Raw genomic sequence first — 26,212 nt, 5'->3', positions numbered from 1 at the left:
TGATCAATACAGAAGCAGCATTTTCAGCAGAAGGAAACCCTTAAAGGGTTTTACGCGAAGCTTTTAGTCCTAGGAGGAATTTCTTTCTCAGTTGTTTTTATTGATTCTCCTTTGATGGGGGATGGTGAGGCTTGCTGGGATTGGAAATCCTTCTCTCCAGTTTGACTCTCTCCCAGATCTCTCTGAGTTGAGTGATGTATCAAAGAGATGCTTTTAGCATGCATACACATTGTGCAGTGTGATCTGTCTGAATGGTAGGAGCATGTAAGCATTTCATATATGAACTGGGGACTTCACTCATGAAACTTCAATGTTTCCTGCCACAATAGGCGTGAAATGTGGCAGTGCTCTGAAATGTTTTTCCATGAACATCTGTGGAAAATGTCTTCCTCAGATTCTTTCCATTCGAGACAGAACTTGCTGGCTGCAAGCAGAGACCTCCTCTCTTCTTTCTCCACTTGCTGTTGCAGAGGGATGTATTTATTCCATTTGGTTAACAATCTGAAATGTTAATGTAAAGGAATTTGTTTGAAATTTCCTGAAATAAAAAAAATGAAATGTGGATTTGGTCCACTGAATTACATAAACTAGATTTTGGGATAGGGGCATGGCAAGGAGGAGCCTACTAAGTCATTAGTTTCCAAATATCAAATCAATGGCAGATTGTTCTCTGCAGAATGTATTTTAAGACCAGAGAGGATCTGGTGAATTTTCTGGTATGACCTCATGAATAACATGGATCACTAGACCAATTTTGTAAAACGAATGCCTTCTATATGTCCAGTAGCTGTAAGCAAAATGAGCTTATTTGAGGGGTGGGGAAGCTGTCCCACATAAAGAATTTAATATTCTTCAGTGCTTATTTTTTGTTTTCCCAGTCTAGAACAGAGGTTCTGCCATTTCTTTCTTTAAAAGGTTGCTCAGCAGTGCGGAAGACAAGAGCAGCTGCCAGTGGTTGTCTTGAAATTTTCTCTTAATTTCGTTGCACTGTTTCCACTCCAGTGCATCCTCTCTCCTCCCGAGCTGTTGGTTAATGCATGTGTACATGGCCTTTTTTTCAGCCTGGAACACACCTATCTTCTGTTCCTTGCTGTCCTTCTGATCCCAGTTTATCAAGACAGCTTCTTGTAAGACTTGTGATCCTACCCACACTGAAAATCTCACTTGTCTTCTGGTCACCTGGAGGTGCTGCTCCAGTGGGAATACCCTGCAGGGGCTGAGCAGTGGGTGGGAGAGGCTGTTGTCTTGGTGTTCACCCTCCACCTGAGCTGAGCTGGCCAGCAAAGGTGGGAGTCCAATAGCTGGGAACTTGCTTGAGATCAGGGGGCAGGTCTGGACAGGTGTCTCTTTCAAAAGGCTCCATCTGGCCTGCGGCTGCTTTTTAATGCTGAGATACCTGGTCTCTGTGAAATCCACCTGGTTTATCCTGGCATCATAAACTCTGCTTTGGCATTTGTCCTTTGATTTTCAAACCCTTTCTCCACGAACTGGGAAACCAAGGTTAGTGTTTAGGATGTCTTTGCCCACTACACACTCACACAGGTTTCCACAGAAGTGACTTCTTTTCCTTTCCCTTGAGGGAAGCAGGGAGTAGGAAGCTTTTAATCTAATGCTGAGAAGTGTGTTACGAGAAAGAACCATTTGGAGCTTGGCTGTGCTCTGAGCTGTCTTCCCTCTGTGCCACTCACCAGCGGACAGAAAGTTCTGGAGAGGCAAAAATAAAAGAGAACTTCAAGGGAAGCATCTCGATGAAATCTTCAACTCTGGGTTACGTCTGCATGTGAGCTCATTGCACAGCAATGTATTATCACTCCCCTTGGAAGAAGCTGAGATAAACCAAGAGCTGCTGAAATATGAGCTGAGTATTGATGTTGAGCTTGCAATTAAAATGAAATGATGCCCTGCAATGACCCCGAGAGATACTCAATTTCAAGAAAGGCGAATAGAAAGATTCTTAAAGGAAAGAAGCCTTAATCACGGAAATGAATGAAAAGCAGTGCAGCAGAAACTCTTTGGCAAGAAAGGCTGGTGTTTTCCAGCCACTGTTAATGGGCAGGAATGTGCTTTGTCATTGTGTGCCTTTGTGCCTGTGTGCATTAATTTGTAGCTGGAAGTAGAAACCACAGACTTAACTACTGAGGGCTTCTTCCAGTAACAGCTATTATGAGGCTTGGGGTACAGCTCGTTAGGGAACAGCTTCGTGAAGAAGCAGGGAAAGGGCAGTGGTCTGGAATAGTGTAGGTGAAGAAACTCATTATCTGGAAAAAGGCAGGTCATGGGATTCTCAGTTGAACAGTGAATGATTTGGTGCCAGGGCAGATATGAGTAATATTTTGGAGGATGGACAACTTGTGGGTTGCATCATTTCTTTCCCCCCGTTGTGGTCTGTGGTGCTGTCTGATTGCGAGCAGGGAAGCTGCACGCAGGGATTGTGGCCTCGCTGCCCGGTAATGGACTGGGCACAGGCTTCTTGGCTGGAACAGTCTGCCCTGGGTCTCTATTGTCATCAGGTTACTTGACCTTTCTCTGCTCTGCTCTGCTTGTCTGGAAAATAAAGGTAGCTCATGTCTGTGGGGAGGCTACACCTTATTTTTGCAGAGAAGTCCAGGCTAAAATGATACCAAAAAGGCCAAAATGTCACCTAGGACCTAGATAAGTAGGATCTCTTCTGTTATAAATCTGCATCTTAACTGGCTTTTGTTTTATTCTCCCTCCTTCTCCCCCTTTTCTTGGAGACTTAAGTTATTTGGATTACTGAGCAGGGAAGGAAAGCAGGGAGAATGGGGTGACATTAGGTAAATAGGGCTCAGATTTTTTTTTTTCTTCGATTTGTAAATGCTTAAGTTGAGTAAATTAACTCGATCAACTTGAACTCCTCCTTTCCACCCTGCAGCCTGTTCAGTGTGAGTCTGAGCACAAAGTAATAAATCAGTTCTCGTGCAGCTTATAAACACTTTTTCCTTTCATTTTTAGATATGAAAGAATTAGCAAACGACTCAACTGAAAACTGTGTCACCTACAGGACTTGGATCCTGGAGTTACCTTCCTGGGTGACAAAAAATCAACAGTTTGAGCATTGAGATCTGCCATAAGAAGGGACATTCAGAAGAAATTATACGAAAAAAGTTTTGATCCTGGAGCCTGGTTTCTCTTTAAGCATTTCCAGATTTGTATTAGTAAACTTCTAACCTCAATTTCTTCACTTTCTGTTTAAAGTTCTATAATATTTTTCAAGCATTCAGAAGGCAAGAAAAGCTCTGAAAACTCTTTATTCCTGTCTCAACAGCAGATGTTTTTTGATATAAAATTGTTATTACTTTAATAAAGAAGAGAACTTCTTTTAGGGGGTTGTATCTAGGATTACATGTGGCCTTACTTACAGTGAGGAAGAGAGATTTTTGGCTTACTTTAAATCAAAGGTCTCAGCAGAATATGGCACTTTATCATGCTTAGCTCTTACAGTTGGGAATGCTGGTTTGTTTTGTAAATCTGCTCTTTAGTTTCCAGATTATCCGAGGGCATGACTCTTATCTTCAAATCTGAAGTTATTAAAATCCAGTTGTTTCTCAGCTTTCAAACTCACGAGCAGCTTTCCTGCGTTTAACTTTGCTCTGTTCTTGACGAGCTTTGCAGGTCACGCTTGATCTGTCAGCCCTGTGACTGAAACTAAGCTCTGGTTTGTTTATTCTCCCGAGTGACCAAGTTAAGTGCCAATAACAGTATTTCAACCTGTTAAATGCAGGTGGCAAGGTGACCAAAGCCACATCATCTGTTACCTGCGGAGTTCTGTTTTTTCCCAGTGTTAATGTAGCGTGAACTGGGATGTCACTGAAGGAGAGTTCATGTCACCTTCCCAACCCTTCCTGTGACACTGGAAGTGCTTGAGCGCGGCGATGCTGAGACCCTGATGGTCAGTGCCATCCATGTCTGCTGGGAGTCGCCTGTTTTACCACACATCTGGGCCTGTAACTGGTCTTGAGAATTCTGGATGTGTTTTGGGCTGATTTTTGGTTGGTTTGGGTTTTGTTTGTGGTGGGTTGGTTTGTTTGGGGTTCTTTTTTTATACTGGAAGGCAGAAACTTTAAGGAAAGCACTTGGGTTTTGTGTGCCAAGCTTTGCTTGGTTGATTCCAGATTCAGGGTCTCTTGAGTACTGAACTGTGGTGGTAACAGGGGATGAAGACATGAACCACACCACCAGGATCCACACCAAGATTTTTGTGGCACACCTTAGACCTCTTGGGAGGTCATCAGGAGCCTTGAAAAATGTATCTGGAAGCATCTTGTTTGCTCTGCTGCCCTTCTTTGCCCAGGTGCTTTTCCTGAGTCTGAAGAAAAGCAGAAGTCTAGTTGAATACAGCCATGGTTTTTCTTGTAACCCACTAAAAAACTGATTTGCTGTGGCTTTGTTTGAGATTGGCATGCAGCTCATTCCTGCTTCTCACATCCTGTTGTCAGACAGGTTCAGCTGAAGCTAGAGTATATTGTTTAAGCTGGGGACATAAATCAGGTTAAAAGCACTGGTCACTTAGTGGCTTGGTTTTTTTGTGTTGTTGTTTGTTTGTTTGTTTGTTTGTTTGTTTGTTTTTTGTTGGTTGGGGTTTTTTGCTTGGTTGGTTTTGGTTTGGTTTTTCGGAACAAAACCAAGACCAGAAGCCTTCTGTAGAGCAGGGTGGCATGCAGATGACTTTAATGAGGGATTAGAGCCATCCCACCAGCTTCTGTGAATCTTTCCCAAGAGGTGTAGTGATCACAACTCTGACTATTATACCTTCTGGTGGTGAGTAAGGGGATTAAATGGTCAGCTGGTCCAACTCAGGGCTTACAAAGCTCTGTTGAAAACAGGCTCCTTCCTGCCTTTTCAGGTTTTGTAGTGGGGGGAATAAATCTGTGAAGATGCTTTATTCTGTCCTTTCATGCCTGAGGCCTAGGACGTGGGTCATGTGGGCAGAAGGCCTGAGAGACATCCAGAGAAGACATATCCCCCTAGGAAGTTGCAACCACACAGTTTTAAAGACTGAACTAAGAAGCTTTCACTGTAATTAATCTTGCTTAGGAGAGGGAAAAGCACAACCCCTGACACATCTCTTGACTCTTTGTTGAGAGTGATGCCAGGACAGTGATCTCTCCCTTGAGGTACAGATGGTAATTTGCAGGAGATGTACCCTACTAGGGAAATAACCCAAGGGAAAGAACTGTTTGTGTCTCACCAAGGGGAAGCACAATCATGAAATGACAGTGCAGCTGCTGCCCTCCTGCCTTACTGCCCTGGCAGCTTTGGCTCCTGTGTGGGAGGCAGGGTAGAGATGTGCTTGGTGACCCAGAACTGAGCAGTGTGTAGGGAGTGCTGCATTTCCATGATACATGGCCTTTCCTGGCTGAGTGACCAAACAAGCTCAGCTTTTACCCTCGTGACTTCCAGTGGCCAGAAGTGCTCCGGCTCCGCTCCGCATTAGTGGTTTGTTGGCATGCCAGGGTTTGAAGGCAGTGTCTGTTGAATGCAGTAGATGTGCCTGGACTTTCAACCCAGAAATAAGGCCTGAAGAATCCTGTCTGTCTGTACCCACTGTCTTTCCTTTTTAACTTGCCGGGGGCGGGGGTAAGGTAGCCCATGCTTAGCTGACAAAGTTGGAATCATGCAGTTCATCACTCTTGCTCAATCCCTCCTGGCTGCCAGCCAGGTCAGAGCCTGTTTGCTGGAGCAGAGCATGCCCTGTATCCCTGACATGTCACCTCACTCACTGCAGGGACTTAGGATAGACCCTGAGCCATGGACAGTATCAGGATTATTATGGCGCTGCTCCGCCTTTGATCAGTGCAGCATAGAGAATGTGCTGGGAATGCAGGGACTTCCCTGGCAGATTTTGACAGTCTCTTTGTTTCTTTTGCTTTGACAGTTCACACACAGCTTGAGACTTCTCTGGTTATAGTTGGCTGGAGTGCCCTGGTCCACGCTGCCTTTAATCCCCTTGGACCTTGAACTTCTGTCTTCACAACTCCAAAGGAAAGGATGGAAAATGTCTTGTTTTATCTGGGGACAAATAATCAAATAGGCTGCAAGGGGAATATAGTTTGGCATGTGTATGTGTAAATGTCAGGAAACAAATTGAATTCACACAGAAAGAATTTGGATAGAGGCTGAGGAAGCAATAGATTAATCTCTGTCCATTTTCCCAGAAAAGGATCCTATCATGCTGAGCTTAACGTGGGGCTGCAGCCTGCTTGTGAACTCAGTACCTGAAGAGCTGAACTTAGTGATCTGTATCCCTTATTTCCTTAAATATATTTTAGCATAAGCATATAGGAGCCTTGACTGATAGTCCACATGTAACCTCCATTGCATCTCTACCGCTCTTTCATCCTTGCTTGTTGGGGTAACTTTCAATGTTAATTGTTAGCAGAGAGGTCTTCTAGTGTCAAAATGGGTGCAAAACTCACAGATTATATGTCTACATACTGCCCTTGTGCACAAAGTACAACTGCTTCTGGGGCAGAGCAGAGGGCACATTGTGCCTGGTAGAAATTATGGGGGGAATTTTGAAAGCCAGAGAAATAATTACTGCATTGGAATTGGAATTAATTTCTTAGCGTGCTATGTAATCTCTGTTGACCAAAACAAGCCAGGCCTTTGTAGCCTAGAATAGTTTGACCAAAAATTACAGCTCTAGCTTTGTGATACATCCAACCTCAGTTTGGAAATGATGTGCTAAGTGTGTTCAATGTGGTTGAGCTATCAGCATAGCTTTCCAGAGAAACCTCCTGAGAGGGCACGGGACAAGTGGGTTGTCTTGGATGATTTCCTTAAATATTCTCCATCAAAAGCATTGTTTGCCACTGATCTCCAGTGGATTTGAAATTTAAGGTTCCTGTACTAAAACAGTAGCATGTAAGAGTGGAGGAGAGCAAATCTGCAGCTTTTATTTCCTTCCAAACCACATGTGTGTGCTTGTTGTTGCTGCTGCTGTCCCAGAGGTAACTGAGCCAGGTAATGGAGTCTGGGGAGGGTAAAAAAGGTTCCTTCTTAATCTGTGTCACATTCTTCATTTTCTGCCCTGTGAAACAGAGGGAATATTGTTGGAATATTGGAGGAGTTGTGATTTGGATACTTTTGCACTAGAGATGTAGCTGCTGTCAAAATTCAGGGATGTTTTGGTTTTTGACTTATGTACCTCGGAAGCCACACAGCACCATGTTGTCTTGGTGTCTGAGGATTTCACAACAGCCTAAAGGTTTTCATTGATATCATCACCACTCTGCATCTGAAGGAGCTACTGTGCCCTTGGGCTTTGAGACATCCTCTGCAGAAGAAACTATCTGTGGCAGAGCCTGAAAACCCACAGAAAAGTATTATCAGATGCACTGCTTGTATTGTCTCTGTTTCAGTTCCACATCTGTATTGTTAAAATGCTGTTTGGCTTTAATTTGGAATTTCTGTTGACAGCCTCACCAAAAAGATACATTCTGGATTAGCCTGAAGACCTGAACTCTCCTGCTCTTAAAGGAGTCACCAGCTCCTTTTGTGCAGGACAGTAGAAAGCAGAGTGGGGCAGCAGCCTCTGTGTCGGGTGACAAGTCTGACGGTTTGGGTGCTTTATCTTAGTACAGGATTTAATGACTAAAAATGACTATTTTACAATAAATAATTGCTTATCCCTCTTTCAGAGCTCTGTCTTCACAAACTGGGAGAGAATACTTCAAAAAACATGCAAGAAAGGTGTTGGACACTGAAGAAAAGCCTAATTGTTGTTACTCTTTTCTAGGTCCTGTGTTTAATGTCTCAGTGCATTCTGACAGCCCAACGATCTACCAGGGGGAAGTGGCAGATCTGCTGTGTATCATCACAATGGAAGGAATGGCACTTGAGCCAGGTATTTCCACAAAATTATTTTACTTGTAACTCACTTGCCTCCACCAGGCAGAGTAGTATCAGCAGTTACAACCCTGTGTCCTTTGAGTGAGGCTGTAGAACTAAATAAATAGAGGAGAGTGTGTTTGCTCTACACAGCTCAATTTAAAACAAGGGGTTTTTTTTTTCATCTTCTGAGGGGAGAGGGGAAAAAGTGTTCTTACTGTTAAATCCCCCTCTGCTGTCCATACCAGCTGAGCCCACTGCAGGCAATCTCTGCCTACAACCAGTAGATGGGCCATGAAAACTATTCCTGTTCCGTTTAATTGGAAAGGAGGTCCATTGGCAAAACCATTTAGGAGAAAATGGTCATCTGTAAGCAAATCTTAGTCACCTGGCTTCGCACTTCAGAGTGAATTTAAGGCTTAAGGTAAATCTAAAAATCGTAATAATTGACTACTGCAGCCTAAATGCCAAAAATGTTCATTGCCTTCAGAGCTGAGCATCCTTTTTTTCTGTGGAAGAAAGAAATGCAGTACCTAGTTCCCGTGAAGAGGATAGCAGACACTTAAGAAAGAGATTTTTATGAAAAACTGAGAAGTTCAGAGAATTGCTCAAAACCTAGCTGCTTGCCAAGCATTGTCTGAGCTTTTCATCAAAATGCTGTGAGAGCAGCTTTGGTTCTTATACCCAAAATTTTGGGTTTGGAGTGAGTTTAGGGTTTAAGTCCTTATATATATGAATAGAAACATCTCTTTAAAATCTGCAAATATGTATGTAAACATAAATATATAAGTGTATATACCTAAATGTAAAGATGTCAGGATTCATGCAAAACTTAAACGTCTACACGTAAACCAGTACAAAAGAGGTGCTGTGCAGAAAAAATTACTTCCAATGTAGTAGCTGATGATTTGAAGTACCAGACTTAGTGAAGGCCCATCACTTTGAAATTCCAAGGTGTCTCTTCTACATTAAATCTGAGTGTAGCAGGGAAGCAATTTGCTAGATTGCAGCTGCCTGTGAAAAAAATGATAGAAGTCTGTAGATTGTATTATTGAAATGCCTGGTAGGGAAGAAAAGCTGAGTAAACTTTATTGCTGTCAAAAGAGTCATATCCTGGGATACTGGGCACAGAAAGCAGTGTTGTGTGCCTGTACATACACCTCAGTCTGTCCTGCAGTTTCTGCTCAGCAGGAAGCCTCTTCCAAGTTGAGGTGTGCCCAAGCTCTTACAGGTATTGTTGCGAGGCAGTACTCAAAGCAGCTGCCTTCCTTTCCAGAGCAATAATTGCTGGCAGGGAGCAGCTGCTACTTCTGCTGGTGTTTGACAGCTTAAATAATGTTGGGGGTTGCCACGTGAAAGAGGCCTCAGCATCCCTGACTCACTTAAAGCTTGAAAACCAGAACACAGGAAGCCCCACCTGAGCATGAGAAAGAATTTCTTTGCTTGTGGGTGACCGTGCACTGAAACAGGCTGCCCAGAGATCCTGTGGAGTCTCCTCTGAAGAGATTGAGAAGCCATCTGGACACAATCCTGTGCTATGTGTTTTAGGGGACCCTGCTCGAGCAGGGAGGTTGGACCAGATGACCTCCAGTGGTCCCTTCCAGCCTTACCCATTCAGTGAAAAGAGGCTGCTTAGTAACAGTAGGTCTCTCCTGTCAGTGCTTTGGCTGCACTTGGGTTTGTGATGGTTTTGTTGTGTATTTGGTAGCTTGAGACTGGGAGGAGCACGGACAATATAAGGGTATTAAAGGCATTGAAGTAAAAAAGTGTTGTCTTCAAGGAGCTGCTCATCAGCACAGTTGAGTTCTAATTTGGCAACTTCATAAGGGTTCAAGGATGTCTGTTGAATTGACAGATGATGCCTGGAGTTGAAAATACTGCTGTTTCCAGTGGTCATGAGCAGCCAGAGCAGAGTTTTAAATGTCAGCACTGTAATCTGTTCCATAGCTGGGTAACGTCATCTTGGACACGACAGATCTCTGCCTCTCTGTTTGGGGTTTTTTTTTTGCCTTTTGGTTTTTTCTTTGTTTGTTTGATTTGGTTTTGTTTTTTCTTTTACACTCTGTAATGAGGCACAGGCAACAAATACTCCTAGAAGGGGGTAAAGTGTGTCACTCTGGCAGGTTTTGAGGGAACTTTTCAGTCCATGCTCTGAGCTTCTGGTTGCTGGATGAGCAGGATTTGGAACCTAACCAGTCCTGTGTGGAGAAATGCAGTCTGGGCCCTTCATATGGGCCTGAGAAGCTGGTCCATTTTCAGTCCTTGCTGGTCCTCTGGATGAGACTGGCAGAAGAGCTGCAGGGAACAGCTGGAATTTAAGTAACAGCTGCAGGGTGTCCAGACTTCCCTTGTCAGTCTGCCTTTTTGGCCTGGGGAGATGGAGGGGACTACAGCAGTGGGCTAATGGAGCAGCTTAGGTAAAAGGCCTTAAGGGCAATGGTAGCAAACAGATGTAGTTCCTCACTAGTAACCTTATTCCCCCATATCCCATCTCTGATCTGTCTCTGTGCTGAGTCAGATGAATTCAATTCACAGCTGGAATGGAGAACTTGTTTTTTAAATTAGTGCCAAACGTTAGACAGACCGTGGAAGTAACAGGGCTGTCTCATCCCACTGGAGAAATAAGGCATGCTGTCAGGGAAAGCCTCCACCTCATAATCAGATAAACATGGCAAGAGTTGCCAACATCTTCTGGAAAAAAACAGATGACTGCAGTACAGACATGGTCTTTCCATTTGGGAATATGATGAGAAAGAAGAGCAGAGCAAATGCATTTGACTTTCTTCAGAGGGGGATGATGGCCTTTCAAAGGCTATCTGCTCTTCTGGTGTCAGGCCTGCTAGAAGGCTGTATTTTGGGCTCTCTTGTGTGCAGAGAAGGACCAGGGAGTTTCATAGGATGTCTTGCTAAATGCCCATCCAAAGCACTTTGAACACATTTGGTATGCCAGACAGCTCTGCTCTTGTACACACAGTTACTCAACTATGCAAGCATTAGCTGAGGATTAGTTATGTATGCTTCCTGTAATAAGTTGAGGTGTCAGGTGCCACCTCTTCTCTCTTTGTATGTGCAATCAGAAAACTAAAGTACTTCCAAGGAGCTGAGGAAAAGTTAAATGGCCAATTATCTTTGTCAGTGCCATTTTTTTACAGTTAGATCCATCCATTTTTTTTTCTAGAGGCATCATTTATGGATTGAGCCCTTGTCTGGTAGAGGCAACTCACAATACTTTCAGTGTCTGTGTGTACCCACCCTGTGGGAAATTTTCAAAAGGGTAGGAAAGGTTTTGGCGTGACTGCTACATGCTTTAATTTCCTCTGCTTCTTTGAGACCCTGCTGAAATGGAGTGTGTATTACTAAGCTCAGTACATGGCAGCAACTGCTCCATCTAAAGAAGTGCTCCTTTGGCTTGGCAGCTAGGGTTGGTGTTTTGAATTGATATGAGAGGAGTATATGTGTGTCAGGGGGGAATAGTAGTTCTTCTGTGCCCTGAAGATATAAAAGCTGCTTCAGATATTTCTGTTGAATACACATTTTCACAAATGATCTCTCTAGACTTCCCAGATCACCCATTCTTGGGCTGTGTGCTTAGGGATTTAAAAGTATTACTTACTGTGACTGAAAGGAGATGTTTTTTTTTATCTGCTCCAGACAGACTCAGTGGGCACTCTGGAGAATTTAACAAAACCAGCTTGTTTACCTCTTATATAGCTTGAAGTGGTTTGCTCAGCTCTCTAGGAAGCTCTATTCAACCTCATTTAAATGTAGTAAACAAAAAGGGTCTCAAAATTGTGATTCATTACTGTAACAGGATACTGAGAGAGCTCCATTCTAAGCAGTGGAAGTGTATGGTTCCTAAGAGCTGGTCTAGAAATAGGATTCCCTTTTTTGAGGAGTGATTGGCCAGGGAAGCAGCTAAGACCCAGACAGCTTAGTCCTGTGTGTCAAATCGAAATGTGCATAAAGATGTGCTTTACATGTTGATGATCCTCGCTGACTGAGGAGGGGAGGAAGCACAGCACCACTGTTGCTCTGCTCACAGAGCTCTGAAGCATCCAGCTCCCAGGGCCTTGTGTTCCTTTAGGAAAGCATCTCCATTGCATGCCCTGGTGGCTCTGAGGTCCTTGATAGCCTTCTGGGCTTGGCACTGGGATGTTTTGCTTTACTGTGGGGCATCTTGTCGAAGTGTCCCATGCTACTTATTGTGTGGTACAGAAAGAACCACAGTGAAAGAAACCTTTAAGTGTGAGTGTGGTGAAGTTGAGATTTTGTAGATTTGGCACAAAAATTGTGAGTGTGACTTCTCAACATTGATGCAAGGTGTGTGTGCAGTGATACAGATGCTTTTGGGAAGCCTAGTGTGTGACCTGTTTTATGTCAGTAAACCTACATACTTATTCGCACTTGGGAGCTGCTAGGCATGTTCACCTCTGATATTTAGAGAGACCTAATTTATATCCTGGCTTTGCTAAATTTTCCTATGTTTTTATTGCATGAAACCCAGAGATATATAGAAATGAATCATATGACTTTGCTGTATTAAGCTATTTCAAGGAGGATAGTGACAGAGGACTTGGAGCCAAATCCTCCCTCTGACTGTCTGTAGTGAGTCACTAATTGCACACTGTGTATACTGACTAATAAAATATGTTGGCATAATACTGTTATCCCATGTTGTAATTACAGAAGATAGATCCAGCTATTCCAAAATGACAGCACTCATCCCTTGTATGTGGAGGGAAGGGAACCTCAAATTGTTTGGGACGCAAAAGAAGGAATTCTTCGAAGTTGCCTGGGAATCTGAAGGCTAAATTATTATCATCTTTTAATATCTAAATTTATTGCTTAAACCTCTTTTAGCAAGTTTAATGGTGTGTTCAGTGTAATTTGACTTGGTCTGAAAGGTGTCCATATGCTCCTACAGTACCTGGAAACCCAAGAGCTAATGTCAGTGCTGATCTTTGGAAGGAATTGGTCATTCCCAACGTGATTGCCTGTGGACCAGTGCTGTTACCGTATTTGGCATAAACAGACATCAGAGATGAAGAGTGGTTTCTATAAACAGAGCTCTCTCTCCAGCAGAGGCCCTGTTTCCCACAGACAGTTGGATGAGTGCACAAAGCAGAGGTCAAAGTTTGATCTTGTTGACTGAGCGTGTTTATGATAATTTTTATTAACTTTGGTTTCAAGGGAAGTGCTTTGAGTGCTTTGCCAAGTAACTAATAGTAGTACTTGTAGTATGACAGGCAAGAGCGATTGCTGCGAGGGCTGCTGGTCCATGTGACCTGTGCTGAACCCCATGTGGGACTGGGACACCTACTCCTGCTGTAGGGCTGCAAAACAGGCCATGTGCCATCACCCAGAGCACCCGCTCGTGGCAGGCAGGGCAGGAAGCTGGCTGGGCTCCCAAAACAGTTTGGCCAGACAGTGTCTCTGGTAGTAACATCTGCTTTCTCATATTTTTGTTTTGTTTCTGAAGATGTGTGTAAAACCAGTGTACCTTAGGAGGGAATTAATTATATCCCAAACACTGGGTAGGTTTTCTTGTCTGCAGTAAGGAGGATTGTTCTACGTGGCCAGCTGATGCTATACTTCAAGTAACAGAACTGAAGACATGCCTTTACTTCACTTTACTTTAAAATATTAAGGTTCCCTTCATTGCTGAAGTGTTAGCTTCCCTGATAGAGATGTAAAAATTGTCTTCACTTAGATCTGTAAACAATTAGAGTACAACAGTAGGCTTAGGCTTCAATTTTTCCATTATCATGGAGATCAAATGTGAAAGTTTAGAGAAGAGCAAACTCAGACAGAAGATCAGTTATAAATTCAGGTTGCTAATACTGTATTTTTCAGAGATCTCAATTCTAGAAAATGGAGGTTTGATGTTTTGCCAGAAATCACTGGGACTCCTTAGGTGTGTGCAGAGGTTAAGTAAGCCCTGTGCACACATTGTACCAGTACCCAAAACTCAGGACAGAAATAGTAACCTCTGTTTCCAGTTTGCTAATGTGCCAGGAAGGAAGACCTGTTGAGGAAACAAGTGAGCAGGCTTTCCTGTCTATGCTGTAGGTCATGCCAGGTTTCAGGCTCCGACAGGTGTTGCTGGGCTCATGTTAGCAAAGAATAGCAATGATTTTTAAAGTAGATACTTAGCTACATCAACCTAATGGGGTTAAGACTGATCTGCTAATAAGATCAATAGGACCTTGCATGAACATAGCTAGCTAGATGTGCTGATGGACTCTGACTACCTGTCAGACACGTTACAAGTGGAAGGTGATGCAAATATGTTTTACAGACTGTGTCCTTGGGTGGTAAAACTTGTACAAGGCACGATGTCTGATGGGTTACAGTAACCCACAACCCTGGGAAAAAAATGTATGAAAGCATCACAGTCAGGCTCTGCTCCTGAATGCTTTGTACTCCTGTAGGTAATTTTTTGTGCTCTATGCAGAACCTTGTGTATTCATTTAGGCAAACTGTAGATGTAAGGAAGGGGACTTCAGGAAAGAGCCTTCTGATTTTGTGGTTGTGTAGGCCCTGCATGAAGACAGTGATTGCAAATCACTCTCTGCTAGCAAATACCTAGTGCTTCCACTCTCTTTTCACTGTAGGTTCAGCATAATTATAGAACTTCTTATGATACTAAGCCTGCTCGGTAAAAACTTAGATCAGAGTTAAATAGAAATTTTAAAATAGCAGGCAGAAAATCAAGAAATCTCCTCTGTCATCCCTGTAGTAAGTCAGTCTTTCTGTGCAACTCCATTCTTCCTGTCAGTGCATTTCTTTGCAGTTCACTGCTTGAATCCTCCTAGAAAGGGCATGTTATGGGGACTCTTTTTTTCAGTCTTTTCTTTTTTTTTTTCCTCTGCTGTCAGACCAGTGCTGGCTGTCCTGATTACAGATTAACTTTTCTGCTGAGAAGTGGCACTATGAATACTTCTCAGAGCTCACCAACATGTCTAAATTCTTCTTTGTCCACCAATGCAGATGATATGTCCTTTGATGTCTCCTGGTTTGCCGTGCGCTCCTTCGCCTTGGACAGAGAGCCCATCTTGCTGGCCTCGCTGGACCGGAGGGGGATCGTGACGCAGAGCAGGAGGAATGGCAGCAGTGACATCAGCCTGGAGAGAATCAGCCCGCTGGAATTCCGGCTCCGTGTGCATGGCTGTGAGGACCATGACTTTGGGAACCACTACTGCGTAGTGACCCCGTGGGTGCGATCTGCCACGGGCGTGTGGCAGCGGGAACCCGACATCAGAGCCAAGCCCATCTTCCTGTCTGTGAAAATGGATGGTAAGAGATCGCAACGTGTGCTACTCAATTTGTTTTTAACACCTTATTATGTCTCTCTGTGGCAAGTAGTCCCCATAACTACTTTTAAAGGTGCCTCTGGTAATCTCATTAGATTTTTGTTGTCATTTTTCTGTTGTTTGCAATTTCTGATTCGAGGCTTTTCAGAGTGGAAGAATCTGTTCTGACTCAACAGACGATAGTTGTAAGACTGGAGTGCTTTCTTCCCTGATCATCTCTTGGTGATGTTTTGCCATAGCTGGGGCATCTCTCAGTCAAGGGCATAGTATTCTCTCAAAATGTTAACCCTTCTGCTGCCTGCTGCAGGAAGCCTGGGTTTGCAGATGGGGCTTGATGAATTAGTCACATTGTGGTTGCTGTCAAAGCTGAGAACAGAAAGTCAGAGCTCTGACTCCTTCTTCCCTCTCCTAACGACAAGACATGTTGCTCCCTGCACTTTATGCCTTGTCTGCTTTCCAACCCGAGTTGCAAGTGTTGCTAGACTTCATGAGAAGGAAACTGCACGCTGGATGCTGCATTCAGCACATAGCTCAGGAGGGAAATGAATGCAGGAGGGGTTTTGAACCAGATGCTTTCTTCTCGATATTTCCAGGAGAGGTCATTTTGGGAAGTTCCACAAACTTAAAATGAACAAGGAGCTTTTGTTCTCCCTGCTGTGCAGATAACTTTTGTAACCGTATATTCCAAACTCCTTACAGTTCTTACTGTCTTTTAACTGAGCAGTAGGTATTTCCAAATCAAATTTTTTGTTTAGGCACCACCTTTGAAGGTTGATTACACAGGGTAAGCAAAGAGTAATTCTGATCATTCAAAGCGTAAAGGAGTCCACTCCTTGCTTTATGAAACATATTACAGAGAATGCAGCCACGCTCTGCCTGTGATGGGGAAACAAGCCAATCCTTTTGTTTGGAGAAGTGGGTAACAGGATACCTCTTGGAATGATCTCTACTTTGCTATCTCACTCCAAGGCTCCTTTGGTGCTTCCAGCCTCTCTGAGGCTTTGAAACTGTAGAGGAAGAATTAGAGTGAAGAGGAAAGGGAGGACAGTAAGAGACCAATTTTTCAAACCTGAGAAGATTGAAATCAAGAAGGAAAATTAGTGCCATTTTCTTCTGAAATAATTAATCTGCCCTGACTGAATAATGTGTGATTTTTCTCCTTTTTCATGCAAGAATAAATGAAGGGGATCTCTGAATTTCTCAGTGATATCTAACGACTTTGCCTTCCTTTTTCAGTTCTGAATGCTTTCAAGTATCCCCTGTTGATTGGCATCGGTCTGGCCACTGTCATTGGACTCTTATCCTGCCTTATTGGCTACTGCAGCTCCCGTTGGTGCTGCAAGAAGGAAGTGCAGGAAACGCGGCGAGAGCGTCGTCGGCTAATGTCGATGGAGATGGACTGAGAGTGGGAGCAGGACACACGCTTGCATTTCGGGAGAGACTCACAGGGCTCTTGGATTGTGTTGAGACACTTGCTCGCAGGCCCAGACAAGACAGTGCATTTGCTCTGACTTCAGCCTGGACCTCAAGCTTCTCCTTGTTACACATCATGTCCTGAGAACAATCAGGCCATATTTAGCAACTTGGGAGTTCTCCTTTTCCAGCAGCACTTTCTGCATAGGGATCATGTCCTTCTAATGTGCAAACTGTTGAGCCTTCTTTCAGCAGGGCCCTGTGACAAAATTCATTAAGGTTTTGTTTGTTTGTTTGTTTGTTTTATTTCCCCCCCCTTGTTCCTGTATGAAAGCATGGTGGGCAGGATGATGAATGGGAAGGAGGCTGGTGTTAGACTTTCATTGTATGAACTGATCTACTTTTCCCCTCTATCCCCATCACAACATCCTGTTCCCTTTCTCTGTCCACCTTGGCATCTCACAGGCTTCTGTGTGCTGGGTTGAAGGCTGGAGAAGTTTCCTGTGCTGGAACCATCCTGAGGCTGTTTTGGCAAAGAATTGGTTTATGGTTGTCAGTTGCCTTCTCTTCCCTGGCTTTCCAAGAGGTTTCAGTTAATCCTGAAACATAGCTTGCCTGGTGGAGGTCTTTGAGGCATTTTTAAAAATCTCTTATTTTCAGTGCTCAGAGTTCTTAGCTGTGGTGAATAGGGGCTAACTTGACAATCCTGAAGAGTCAATCCTCAGACAAGCATTTGATGGATGTCTGCCTATGGCCACCTTCTCCCCCACCCTTCCACCTTCTCTTCTGCCCACTACAGCTGCTCACATTGTGCCTGAGACCCTGTTCTGCTTGTGGCAGGGGGGCACATGGGTATCCAGGGACAAGGCTCAGCCTTCTGCTGGCCTCAGCAGAGAGGTGAGAGACCTTGGCCCACTGGTGATGGTATGACTTGGGAATAAAATAAGAGATGGATCTTTATCTGCAGTTGGTCATGTTTAGAGAAGACTTGTAAACTATGTATTACCAAATGCACAGACCAGACCCCAATGCTGCTTCTGCCAGTCCCTCGATGGTAACCCTTGAACCCTGTGAGAACAGTCAGAGATCTGCAGTAGCTGCAGTGCAGCTCAGGGTAGGAACAGGAGCAAACTCAAGAGGGCAGCAAGAATCCTTCAGGTTTCAACAGTCCTGGCCTTGAGCGTGGGCCTGCAGCAGGGCTTTCCCCACGGGCTTGAGACCTATTCCTCGGTGCTACAGTGCAGAAGTCCTGCTTTGGTCTTCCACATATACTGACCTGGCTCCTGAGTGGGAGCAATATCTTTTCCAGGCAGTTCTGTCTTCCCAGCACAGCTGGTGCTTTAAGCAATAAAGGTCAGAATAAAGATACTGTGTATAAAGAAACGAGGAAGTAGGACTGCTCCACAACCTGCTGTCACAGCCAGGGTTTGGCTTGCATCAAGAAGGGTGAGAGATGCAGAGTTGAGGCCAGGGCTCAATCCTTTCCAGATTTTTTTGAGACGAGAGATGCTAAAGAAGAGCATCCATGGAAGGCAGTGGCTGTGGTGTGCTGTTGCCAGTCTAGACATTAGGGTACTACTAGACAATCTGCTTCACTAATAACTCATCCCACTGCATATTCCAGGGGAGCTGCAGGTCTAGTATGTGGGCTGTGAAGGTTTTTTGTGGTAAGTTTTCTTTGTTTGTGTTTTTTTCCCTTGTCTAGCACTGTGACTTTTGTTCTGAGGCTGACGTGAGGGTGTTTTCCAGAAGTCTGTTCTGCATCCAGCATATGAACACACATGCAGCCCCATATGTGTGTATAGAGTATTCACAGAGGTGTCCAATGATTTTTGGAAGCTGAACGTGAAACATTTTCAAAATGTACTTGATTTGCAGAGCTGAGGCTTGCAACTTGCTGTTTGACTCTTTAAGGCTTTTCACGTAGCATTCCAAAACTGGGATATGCAAAACCTGTGAACCTCTGAAAGACTTAGGCCTGAACGTTCATAGCAACTTTTTCTTTCTGGCCTGATGTTTTTCTTTGTGGAAGAGCTTTGAAAAGGGCAATGTTTCAGGCAGATGTAGCTGCCTTTCCTGAAGAACAGGGCAGAAGTACTCTCAAGCTTCCACTGTGAAAGCCCAGAAATCTGTAGCAGTGCTTTAAAAAGGGAGTTCAGGAAAGGATTCACTCAGATATTATTTTTGACACCAAGAATTTTCCTTCCTCTCCTGTTTGTCTGCTGTAGTAAAATCTTGTTTTTTCCCTTGGATCTTATGCAACACCATTCTGATGTTTGGGATGCTGGCTGATCCAGCAACTTCTTTCCTGCATTAACATCTGCTTTCTTCACAGAAGGCCTGTGGCATTGGGGCATCTGGGGGGGGGTGGTGGTAGTGGTGGTGAAGTTCCAAGCACAGCATCAGTCACTTTTTATCCTGACAGACTGACTCCTTGTGTATATGCTCTTGGTTAGGTCTTAGGGAGAGAGGTTCGTGACCGCAATGCAATAATTAGGGAACAGATGAGCAGGGAACAACCAACTCTTCCCAAACACACAACATAGCACACTTCCTCCCTGCTGGAAAAAACTCAGGGTTATTTTGGTCAGGGCTCCCTGCTTCTCTAGTGAAAGGTCCCCATGTCCTTATGCTGACCTTCCTTCATGGCCTGTAACAAACCATCTTTGTCACTCCAAGTAAAGGAAGTTTGCCACTAACTTCTGTTGCTGACAGCCCCTTGGAAGGCAATGCTGCATCCCATTCCACCCTGTATTTGCTGTAGTTGGGAGGCTAGAAGCTGAGGGGCTAGACCTAGCCCCCAGGTTTCCTTCTACTTGTGCCAATTTTGTATTATCCCCTTTTTTAAAAATAGAGCATGAATCTTCTCTCTAATGAAAAAAAATCTAGGCCACTTTTCATGTTTTTTATTATTATTATTATTATTATTTCCTGTGTGACCAGGGTTTGTGTGAGTGGAGGTGTGTGTGCATCTGGTTGTGTATTAAACCTGCAGAGTATCAGAAGAATAAGCTGCCTGAGGTGCAGTACAAGCATCCATATCCTCCCTGCTGCAACCTGTGGTATTGTCAAAGTATCCTAAGGGCTCACATTGATCTTCCTCTGTTTGCATTGCCACATCTCCTGGTTAAGCTGGTAAATTCCTCCAGGCACTTGGAATTTCAATCCAGGACAACCTTGAACATCATAAAGCAGAAGGACAAGATATTTTCTTTCTTTCGTTTTAATTTCAAAGTTACAAAATAAAGTTTTGGGCACAATTCTGGAATGCAGGTACTGAATAGTTTTAACAATGCTGTGTAAAATGTTTCTTTTTATGTTTAAAATAAAGAGCGAGCCTTTTTGATTATGTCTGTGCTGTGGGTCTGAATATTTGAGCTATGGGCAGTTCTTTCCCTGTACCTTGCATGTGTGCAGACACTATTGTTGGAGGTATAAAATGTAAACCGTGCAGTCCTGATTCCAGCACTGTTTACCCTGTAAAATAAGCATGAGCCCTATTTTACAGTAAGTTTTAAATATTTGCCTACACTTCTGCGATGAATTGGGAAGCAGAATTGTTTTCTGAGTCTATTGTGTTTCTTCCCCACTGTAAGTCAGCCTTTTTTGTTGTGAGAGTTTTCTTTTGATTAGCTAGGGCCAGGAGTCGCAGTTGGGAGTGTTATGTTTAATATCTGCTGTAAAACCTGGGCATTAGATGTTGAGTCTTCGTTGAAACCCTTCGTGAGGCTTCTGGTTTCCAAGGTACCAGGAGCAAAATCAATATTGTTGGAAGTAAATTTCCTGCTTGCTTTGCCAATGGCTGAATTTAGGATTTTTTTTTTTATTATTTTTTTTTTTTTAACCCCCAGCAACCATGCAAGGACACCGTGATCGTACAACAAGGAGGTGATTTGCTGTCATGGTTTAACCCCAGCTGGCAGTCAAGCCCCAGGCAGCCCCTCGCTCGTTCCCCAACCTGCGGGATCATGGAGAGAATCGGAAAAGTGGAAGTGAAAATACGTGTGTGATGAGGTAAAGGCAGCTTAACAGGGAAAGCACAAGCCATGCACTCAAGCAAAGCAAAGCAAGGAATTCATAAACTGCTTCCCATGGGCAGGCAGGTGTTCAGCCATCCCCAGGAGAGCAGGGCTCCGTCACGCGTAACGGTGACTGGGGAAGACAAATGCCATTGCTCTGAATGTTTCCCCCCCTTCCTCCTTCTTCCCTCAGCTTTATATGCTGAGCACGATGCCATCTGGTATAGGATATCCCTGGGGTCGGTTGGAGTCACCTCTCCTGGCTGTGTCCCCCCCCAACTCCTTGTGCCCCCCTCGCCCACTCACTGGTGGGCTGGGGTGAGAGGCATAAAAGGCACTGGCTCTGTGTAAGCCCTGCCCAGCAGTAAGAAAAACACCCCTGCACTATCAGCACTGTTTTGAGCACAAATCTAAAACACAGCCCCACACTAGCTACTGTGAAGAAAATTAACTTTATTCCATCCAAAACCAGCACACTTGCTTTCCAACATGAAGTTGTTTGAGGCAGAAGTGTTTTTGGGAGGCCAAGCCAGGCTTTGGCAAGGTGAGTTTGTGTTCAAAGTGGTGCAGGGTGGTTGGCAGCAAAGTGTGTACCTTTGGCTTCCTTCTAGATGGTGGTGTCACAGCTGGCAGGGAAAGGTGTCTTCTGCAGAGTGAGCTTACAGGAAGCTGTGGCACCAAGCTGTAAGTCCTTAAGGAGTGACAGGGACTGTCAGCCAAGCTAGAGAAATGTCATAAATGGTCTGTGGTCCCTCAACAGAGCCTTTGCCAGCTGCAGATGTTTAACACGTACGGAAGTAATGAGTGGTATGCTTGTGGGACACCAGTTGTTTAGCTGTGCAGGTCACAGCTTACTTGGTAAGTTTGGATTAGCTCTGTGAAATCCTCTTGCCCCCACCCCTTGGGATGACCCGGGTCTTGGTACTGTTCTTGTAAACGTGCTGGGATTTTATCATAAAGAAAGAAAGCCAAAAAACTGAAGTCTGGAGATAAAAAGGGGATACTGGCAAGTAACTGCCTGGGTGTTGCAGTGAATTATGGAAGTTATCAAGTCTTTAGCATCACCTTGTACCTGCTGTGGCTCAGCTCAGCTACCTGCTGGTAGAGGCATCCATAAGGGCAGTCTGAAAAGCACTTTTGTGCCAGAGCCTGAGAGTTGAGTTGCTTCTGTACCACCAGGCTCAGGCAATGTGCTTGGCTGTACTTGTTCTACGACAGAGCCTGGTAGGGCTGCGATAGCTCTGGCTGAGTGCCCTGCTTGGGTCAGGGCCAGTCCAAAAGCCTTTGCCGGGGCTGAAGCTGAGTGGTGTCGTGTGGGATGCATGAGAAGACATGCCTCTTCTTTGTCCTGTGAAGGCGAAGCCCAGTCTTGCAAGTCTTCCAAGGAAAGGTGTGGCTTTTGCCTTTTCAGTGGGACTTTCCATGCCTCTATGGTTGCAGGGGGCTGAGGTCTGCACAGCAGCTATCAGGACAGATGCTTTTTCAAGAAAGAGACTTTATCAACTGATTGAAGCTGTGGGATGTGCTAATTAAAGACAAAGCTGCTGCTCATTCTTGTGCCAGGCAAATACACCCTAAATGCAGTGTGTAGCCTTCTATTGGACAGCCCTTTGCCAGGGACCTCCTTCTGTTACTGAGGAAAATTGCATTGTACTGTAGCAGATGAGTGATACTGAGAGCTCCAGGGGAATGCCTGGGTTGTTGAGGAAACCAGGTTCTCTGGATGTCCAGGTCCTTCAGAAGAGCTGCCACAGAGACAAGCTGTTCTCTTCCCTGGCAGCTGAGTTGCATTCCACAAAGTGCCTGAAGTGTAAGAGCATGTCTGCTTCCACCTCTGCCAAGGGGGTAGAAAGGCAGGACTTTCCAAGGCAGACTTTATGAAACAAGTTAGTGTTGTATTGTACTTTGTTCATGTGGCATTTTCTATACTCCAGCATGTACTGGGCCTTATACCAGACCACAGACTTAGTCTGAGCATACTTCTGTCTTCAGAAGTGAATAAAGAAGCTGCAGATAGATGGACATGAAATTCTGTTTCTTTTTGGCAACTTAACCTGGCTTATGCCCTCTGATTCCTTGTTTGTATGATCCTGACAATGATTTGACATATTCAGTGGATGGTAAGGATTGCCAAAGGCCCCAAGTTCCTAGAAGTTTCTGAAGAGTAGGGCGAGAGAGAAGGGAGGATGCTTCCAGAGCTCTTCTGACAGAGCTACCAATATGAATGTACCAGTTACTGGGCATCTGAGAATCCACAGAGATGTCCTACAGCAGGACTGGTGTTGCCTTTGTAGCTCTTGTTGCCTCTGTGCTGACTTCAGCTCTGCAAAGACCCTGGCATGGTGTGCAGCAGCTGGGATGCTGGGAATGTGGTAAGCAGGGAAAATATCCAAGCTGCTTAGCATCTGCCTGCATGTATCACAGCTGTGTGCAGCTACAGCCAAATGCAGGTTCTGAATGCAAGTACAGTAGTGCTAACCTCCCCTTTGGTGTTCAGGTACATCCTCTTTCTCTCCCCAAACTTGTTTGCCCAATTCACTTTGCGTTTTCTTCCCTCTGCCTTCCCTCTTTTGTTTCCCGTTGTTCCCTTCAGGGCTCTCTTCTTGCCTGTGTCTCTCTGCATCTCTAAATGACAATGGTCTTTTGTGGTCATCTCTCTGGGGGAGAGTGGGGGTACATTGCTGTGGTGTGTTTTTGAATCATCTGCTGAGACCCCAGGCAGCAGAACCCCAGCCCAACGCCCACCGCAGATCAGCCGCAAGTCTCTTTCCTCATGAGGGCCCCAGACAATATGCAAGGAAAGTGAGCATTTATGGTGGGGAAATGATTCCAAAGAGACATTCAGATTCCCTTTGTCAAAGCAGAAGGGACAGATTTTCTTTCTAAGAAAGATGGTTTTAGCTTTCTTTCTCCAGCTGCTTGCTATCACAACACAAATTCTGCTCCATGTCTGTGCGTTCCAGACAAGCAACCACTGTGATGAACATTTTCATTTTTCAGTATGACAATGATGTGATTCATCATTTACACCCAGGCTGGCTAACCTGGACTTGAGAAACAGGTAATTAAAGAATGTAATTTATCTGAGCTACTCGAGACATGCATTTTAGAGTAAGAACCTGAAGGTACCCACTTCTCACCATTAGCTGTACAGAAAAGCACAGCTCACCTAAGAGATGGGAATTAGGCAAGATAAATGTGTGAAAGTACTGGACAGACAAGGTAGGGGCTTAAGAGAAATGAGCTAATGGCAGCTCCCTCTAGTGATGGGCTGGGGAGGAGGGAGGAAGCCACAGCAGGGAGTTGTAATCATCATTTAACCAAGAGACAGACGATGGGTCCTCAAGTTTCCTCTAAACATAACTTATATTTCTGTGAAAACAGTTCCAGGATAGATTCTGATCTCGATTTTGTTACTTCTATAACATATCTGCCCTTGCATAAGAGTAGTCCTTGGGTGAGTTATCAGGATGGATCCAATCTGCTCTAATTGTGGCTTTATCCTTGTGCAGGCTCCTAGTCTTCAGCCAGGCAGCTTTTCTGCCTTGTGGCTGTTGGAGTCAACCATGCCTCATGCTGAGGTCCCTGCTGTGTTATCCACAGTGTCCAGTCTCTCTGAAGGTGTCTCTTCTGGCAGCTGTACCAACAGTCAGTGACCTGGCTTTTTGGAGTATTTAGAACAAAATCGTTGCCATCAGGTAAAGAAAAGGATAATGTATCTTTCTAGTCTATTGTGGTTTTGTCTTTCCTTCCACAGGGACAGACCTTACCAGCTATTTTGTGTCACTGCCCACTCTCTCCCCCTACCCCCATCACTGGAGGCTGACAAGCACAGCCTCTTCCTCTAGCTCAGAGATGTCCATCTCTGATATTTCAGGGAGAGCCCCTTCATCTCTGAGTGTTCAGACTGGCAGAAGTATACATTTCATTAGAAATAAGATGTTAAGGTCCTTTTGAAGTTGAAGGCTTTTCCTGTAGCCTTTCAGGTCTGTGCTGAGATGTCCTTGCCTTATGCCATTATCTTTTTCTTTCTCTCTTCTTTCTGTCTCCCATGGTTCCCTGCATGGATGAATGCAGGAAAGGTCTTTTCAGAAAAGGTCCATAAAGGTCTTTTGTAAGTTGCTATTCATTAAATTCCCCTTCCTGGACCTGACACAGTGCTAACAAGATTTGTCTCAGGACCCTTGGGCATGGCATTGCTGTGTTTTAAACCCTCCCTTACCTTGTGTCACTGGTGGCAGCAGCATGTTGCCTGAGTGTCACCTCGTCCCAGATCGACTGAGACCCACATTTCAGCGGTGAGAGATGTTCTCCAAGTCTCTGGGATTAGCAGGGGAGGTGCTGCAAGGCACTCTCAGGTGGAAGGTGTCAGGCAAAAGTAAGATAACTGCTGCTGTGTTGCAGCACTGAGCACGTACTTTATCAAGCCTTCAGTGACAACGCTGAAGGAGGAGTTGCTTTCACACTGAGACTGACAATCTGACCACAAAGAAGTGAGATCTAGTGTGTACATTTGCAACTCTTGCTGCCATCTCTGTTTAATCAAAGCTGTGTATCCCGCAGGCTTTCCCTGGAGTTCACTGCAGCTCCTGCCTTTCGTTTGAAGGAAATTTGTTTGGCTCAGAGTAAATATAACTTAGCCTTTCTGTGACTGTAGTCAAGATATCCTTCTTTAGTGCAAATGGAGGGTACCAGCAGCAATGGCATCAGTGCTGTCTACACCGTGTTCTGCTCCTGGGATACTCATATGGCAATGAGAGCAATGTGAGGTGGTCCTGTGCAGAGGGCTCTACCCAAACCTAAGGAGGGTGAAAAGGTGGCATATAGGAACAGAGCATTTACTGTGGGGCCAGGTACAGCTCTCTGGTAGCTAAACACACCCAGACCACTAATTAGCACGTTAATACTACATTTTGGGTCAAGACTCCTCATGGCAACTCCTCAGGCCCCAAGCTTTGTTCAGACACCTGCATATGGGTGCTTGGAGAGAAAATTTGTATTCACAGATGAAGGATGCATTAGGAGCTTCAAGAGGAACTGAAGCTGGCAGTTCTGGGATTTTGAAAAGGGCTGTTTTGGCTCTGCTGTTGGACCTTGCAAAACTGCTGCTATTTGCGTGATCCCGGAGGAGTGGGAAAGAGGGAGTTCCCTCGGGGAGATGAGCAAAGGCTTTGATGCTGTAAGTGTGGTTCTGCCATTGCCACCTTGCTTTATCACTTCAGGAGCATAGCTCTGTATTGCTCCCATGTTGTTGGCAGTGCTGGGCTGGCCACGCTCCTCTGGTGCAGACAGTGCTTTAGTGTCCTGGTTGGTGAGGATGGGACTTTCTGCCTATGTAGGTGGTGGGGTTTCCCCCATCAGCCCTTGTGCTGTTCCATGGGACCTCCAGCCTCTTCCTCTTCAGCCTCAGCCCCACAGTTGCCTGCCTACAGCTCCTGGATGCTCTGCTCACTGCAGCAGCTTCAGGGCAGGGAAGAAAATCCATATGCTATCAGATTCACACCACTGCCATTGGAGGGAGGCACGTGCTTCCTGAAGGGCCTTTGGAGACTCTCTGCCCACCTCTAGGACTGGGAAGCACATTTTTGTGCATATTCTACTCAGGTTTGTTAGGAG

The 26,212-nt window shown here is 44.8% G+C and overlaps 1 protein-coding gene across 2 annotated transcripts in view; it reads left to right on the top strand.

The window, feature by feature from the left end:
* Positions 1 to 19,926, top strand: part of PTGFRN (prostaglandin F2 receptor inhibitor) — a 66,797-nt gene extending 46,871 nt beyond the window's left edge. For both annotated transcript variants that reach the window (XM_064643394.1, XM_064643395.1), the window contains 3 exons: positions 7,760 to 7,867; positions 14,842 to 15,147; positions 16,401 to 19,926. In XM_064643394.1, coding sequence (XP_064499464.1) covers positions 7,760 to 7,867; positions 14,842 to 15,147; positions 16,401 to 16,567 — 581 coding nt within the window. In that variant the 3' untranslated portion in view covers positions 16,568 to 19,926. The remainder of the gene's footprint in view (positions 1 to 7,759; positions 7,868 to 14,841; positions 15,148 to 16,400) is intronic.
* Positions 19,927 to 26,212: the final 6,286 nt, after the last annotated feature.

This window comes from Pseudopipra pipra, chromosome 2 (genome assembly GCF_036250125.1).
Source record: "Pseudopipra pipra isolate bDixPip1 chromosome 2, bDixPip1.hap1, whole genome shotgun sequence".
Classification (NCBI taxonomy): Eukaryota; Metazoa; Chordata; class Aves; order Passeriformes; family Pipridae; genus Pseudopipra; species Pseudopipra pipra.
This window is presented reverse-complemented; position numbering and strand designations above follow the sequence as displayed.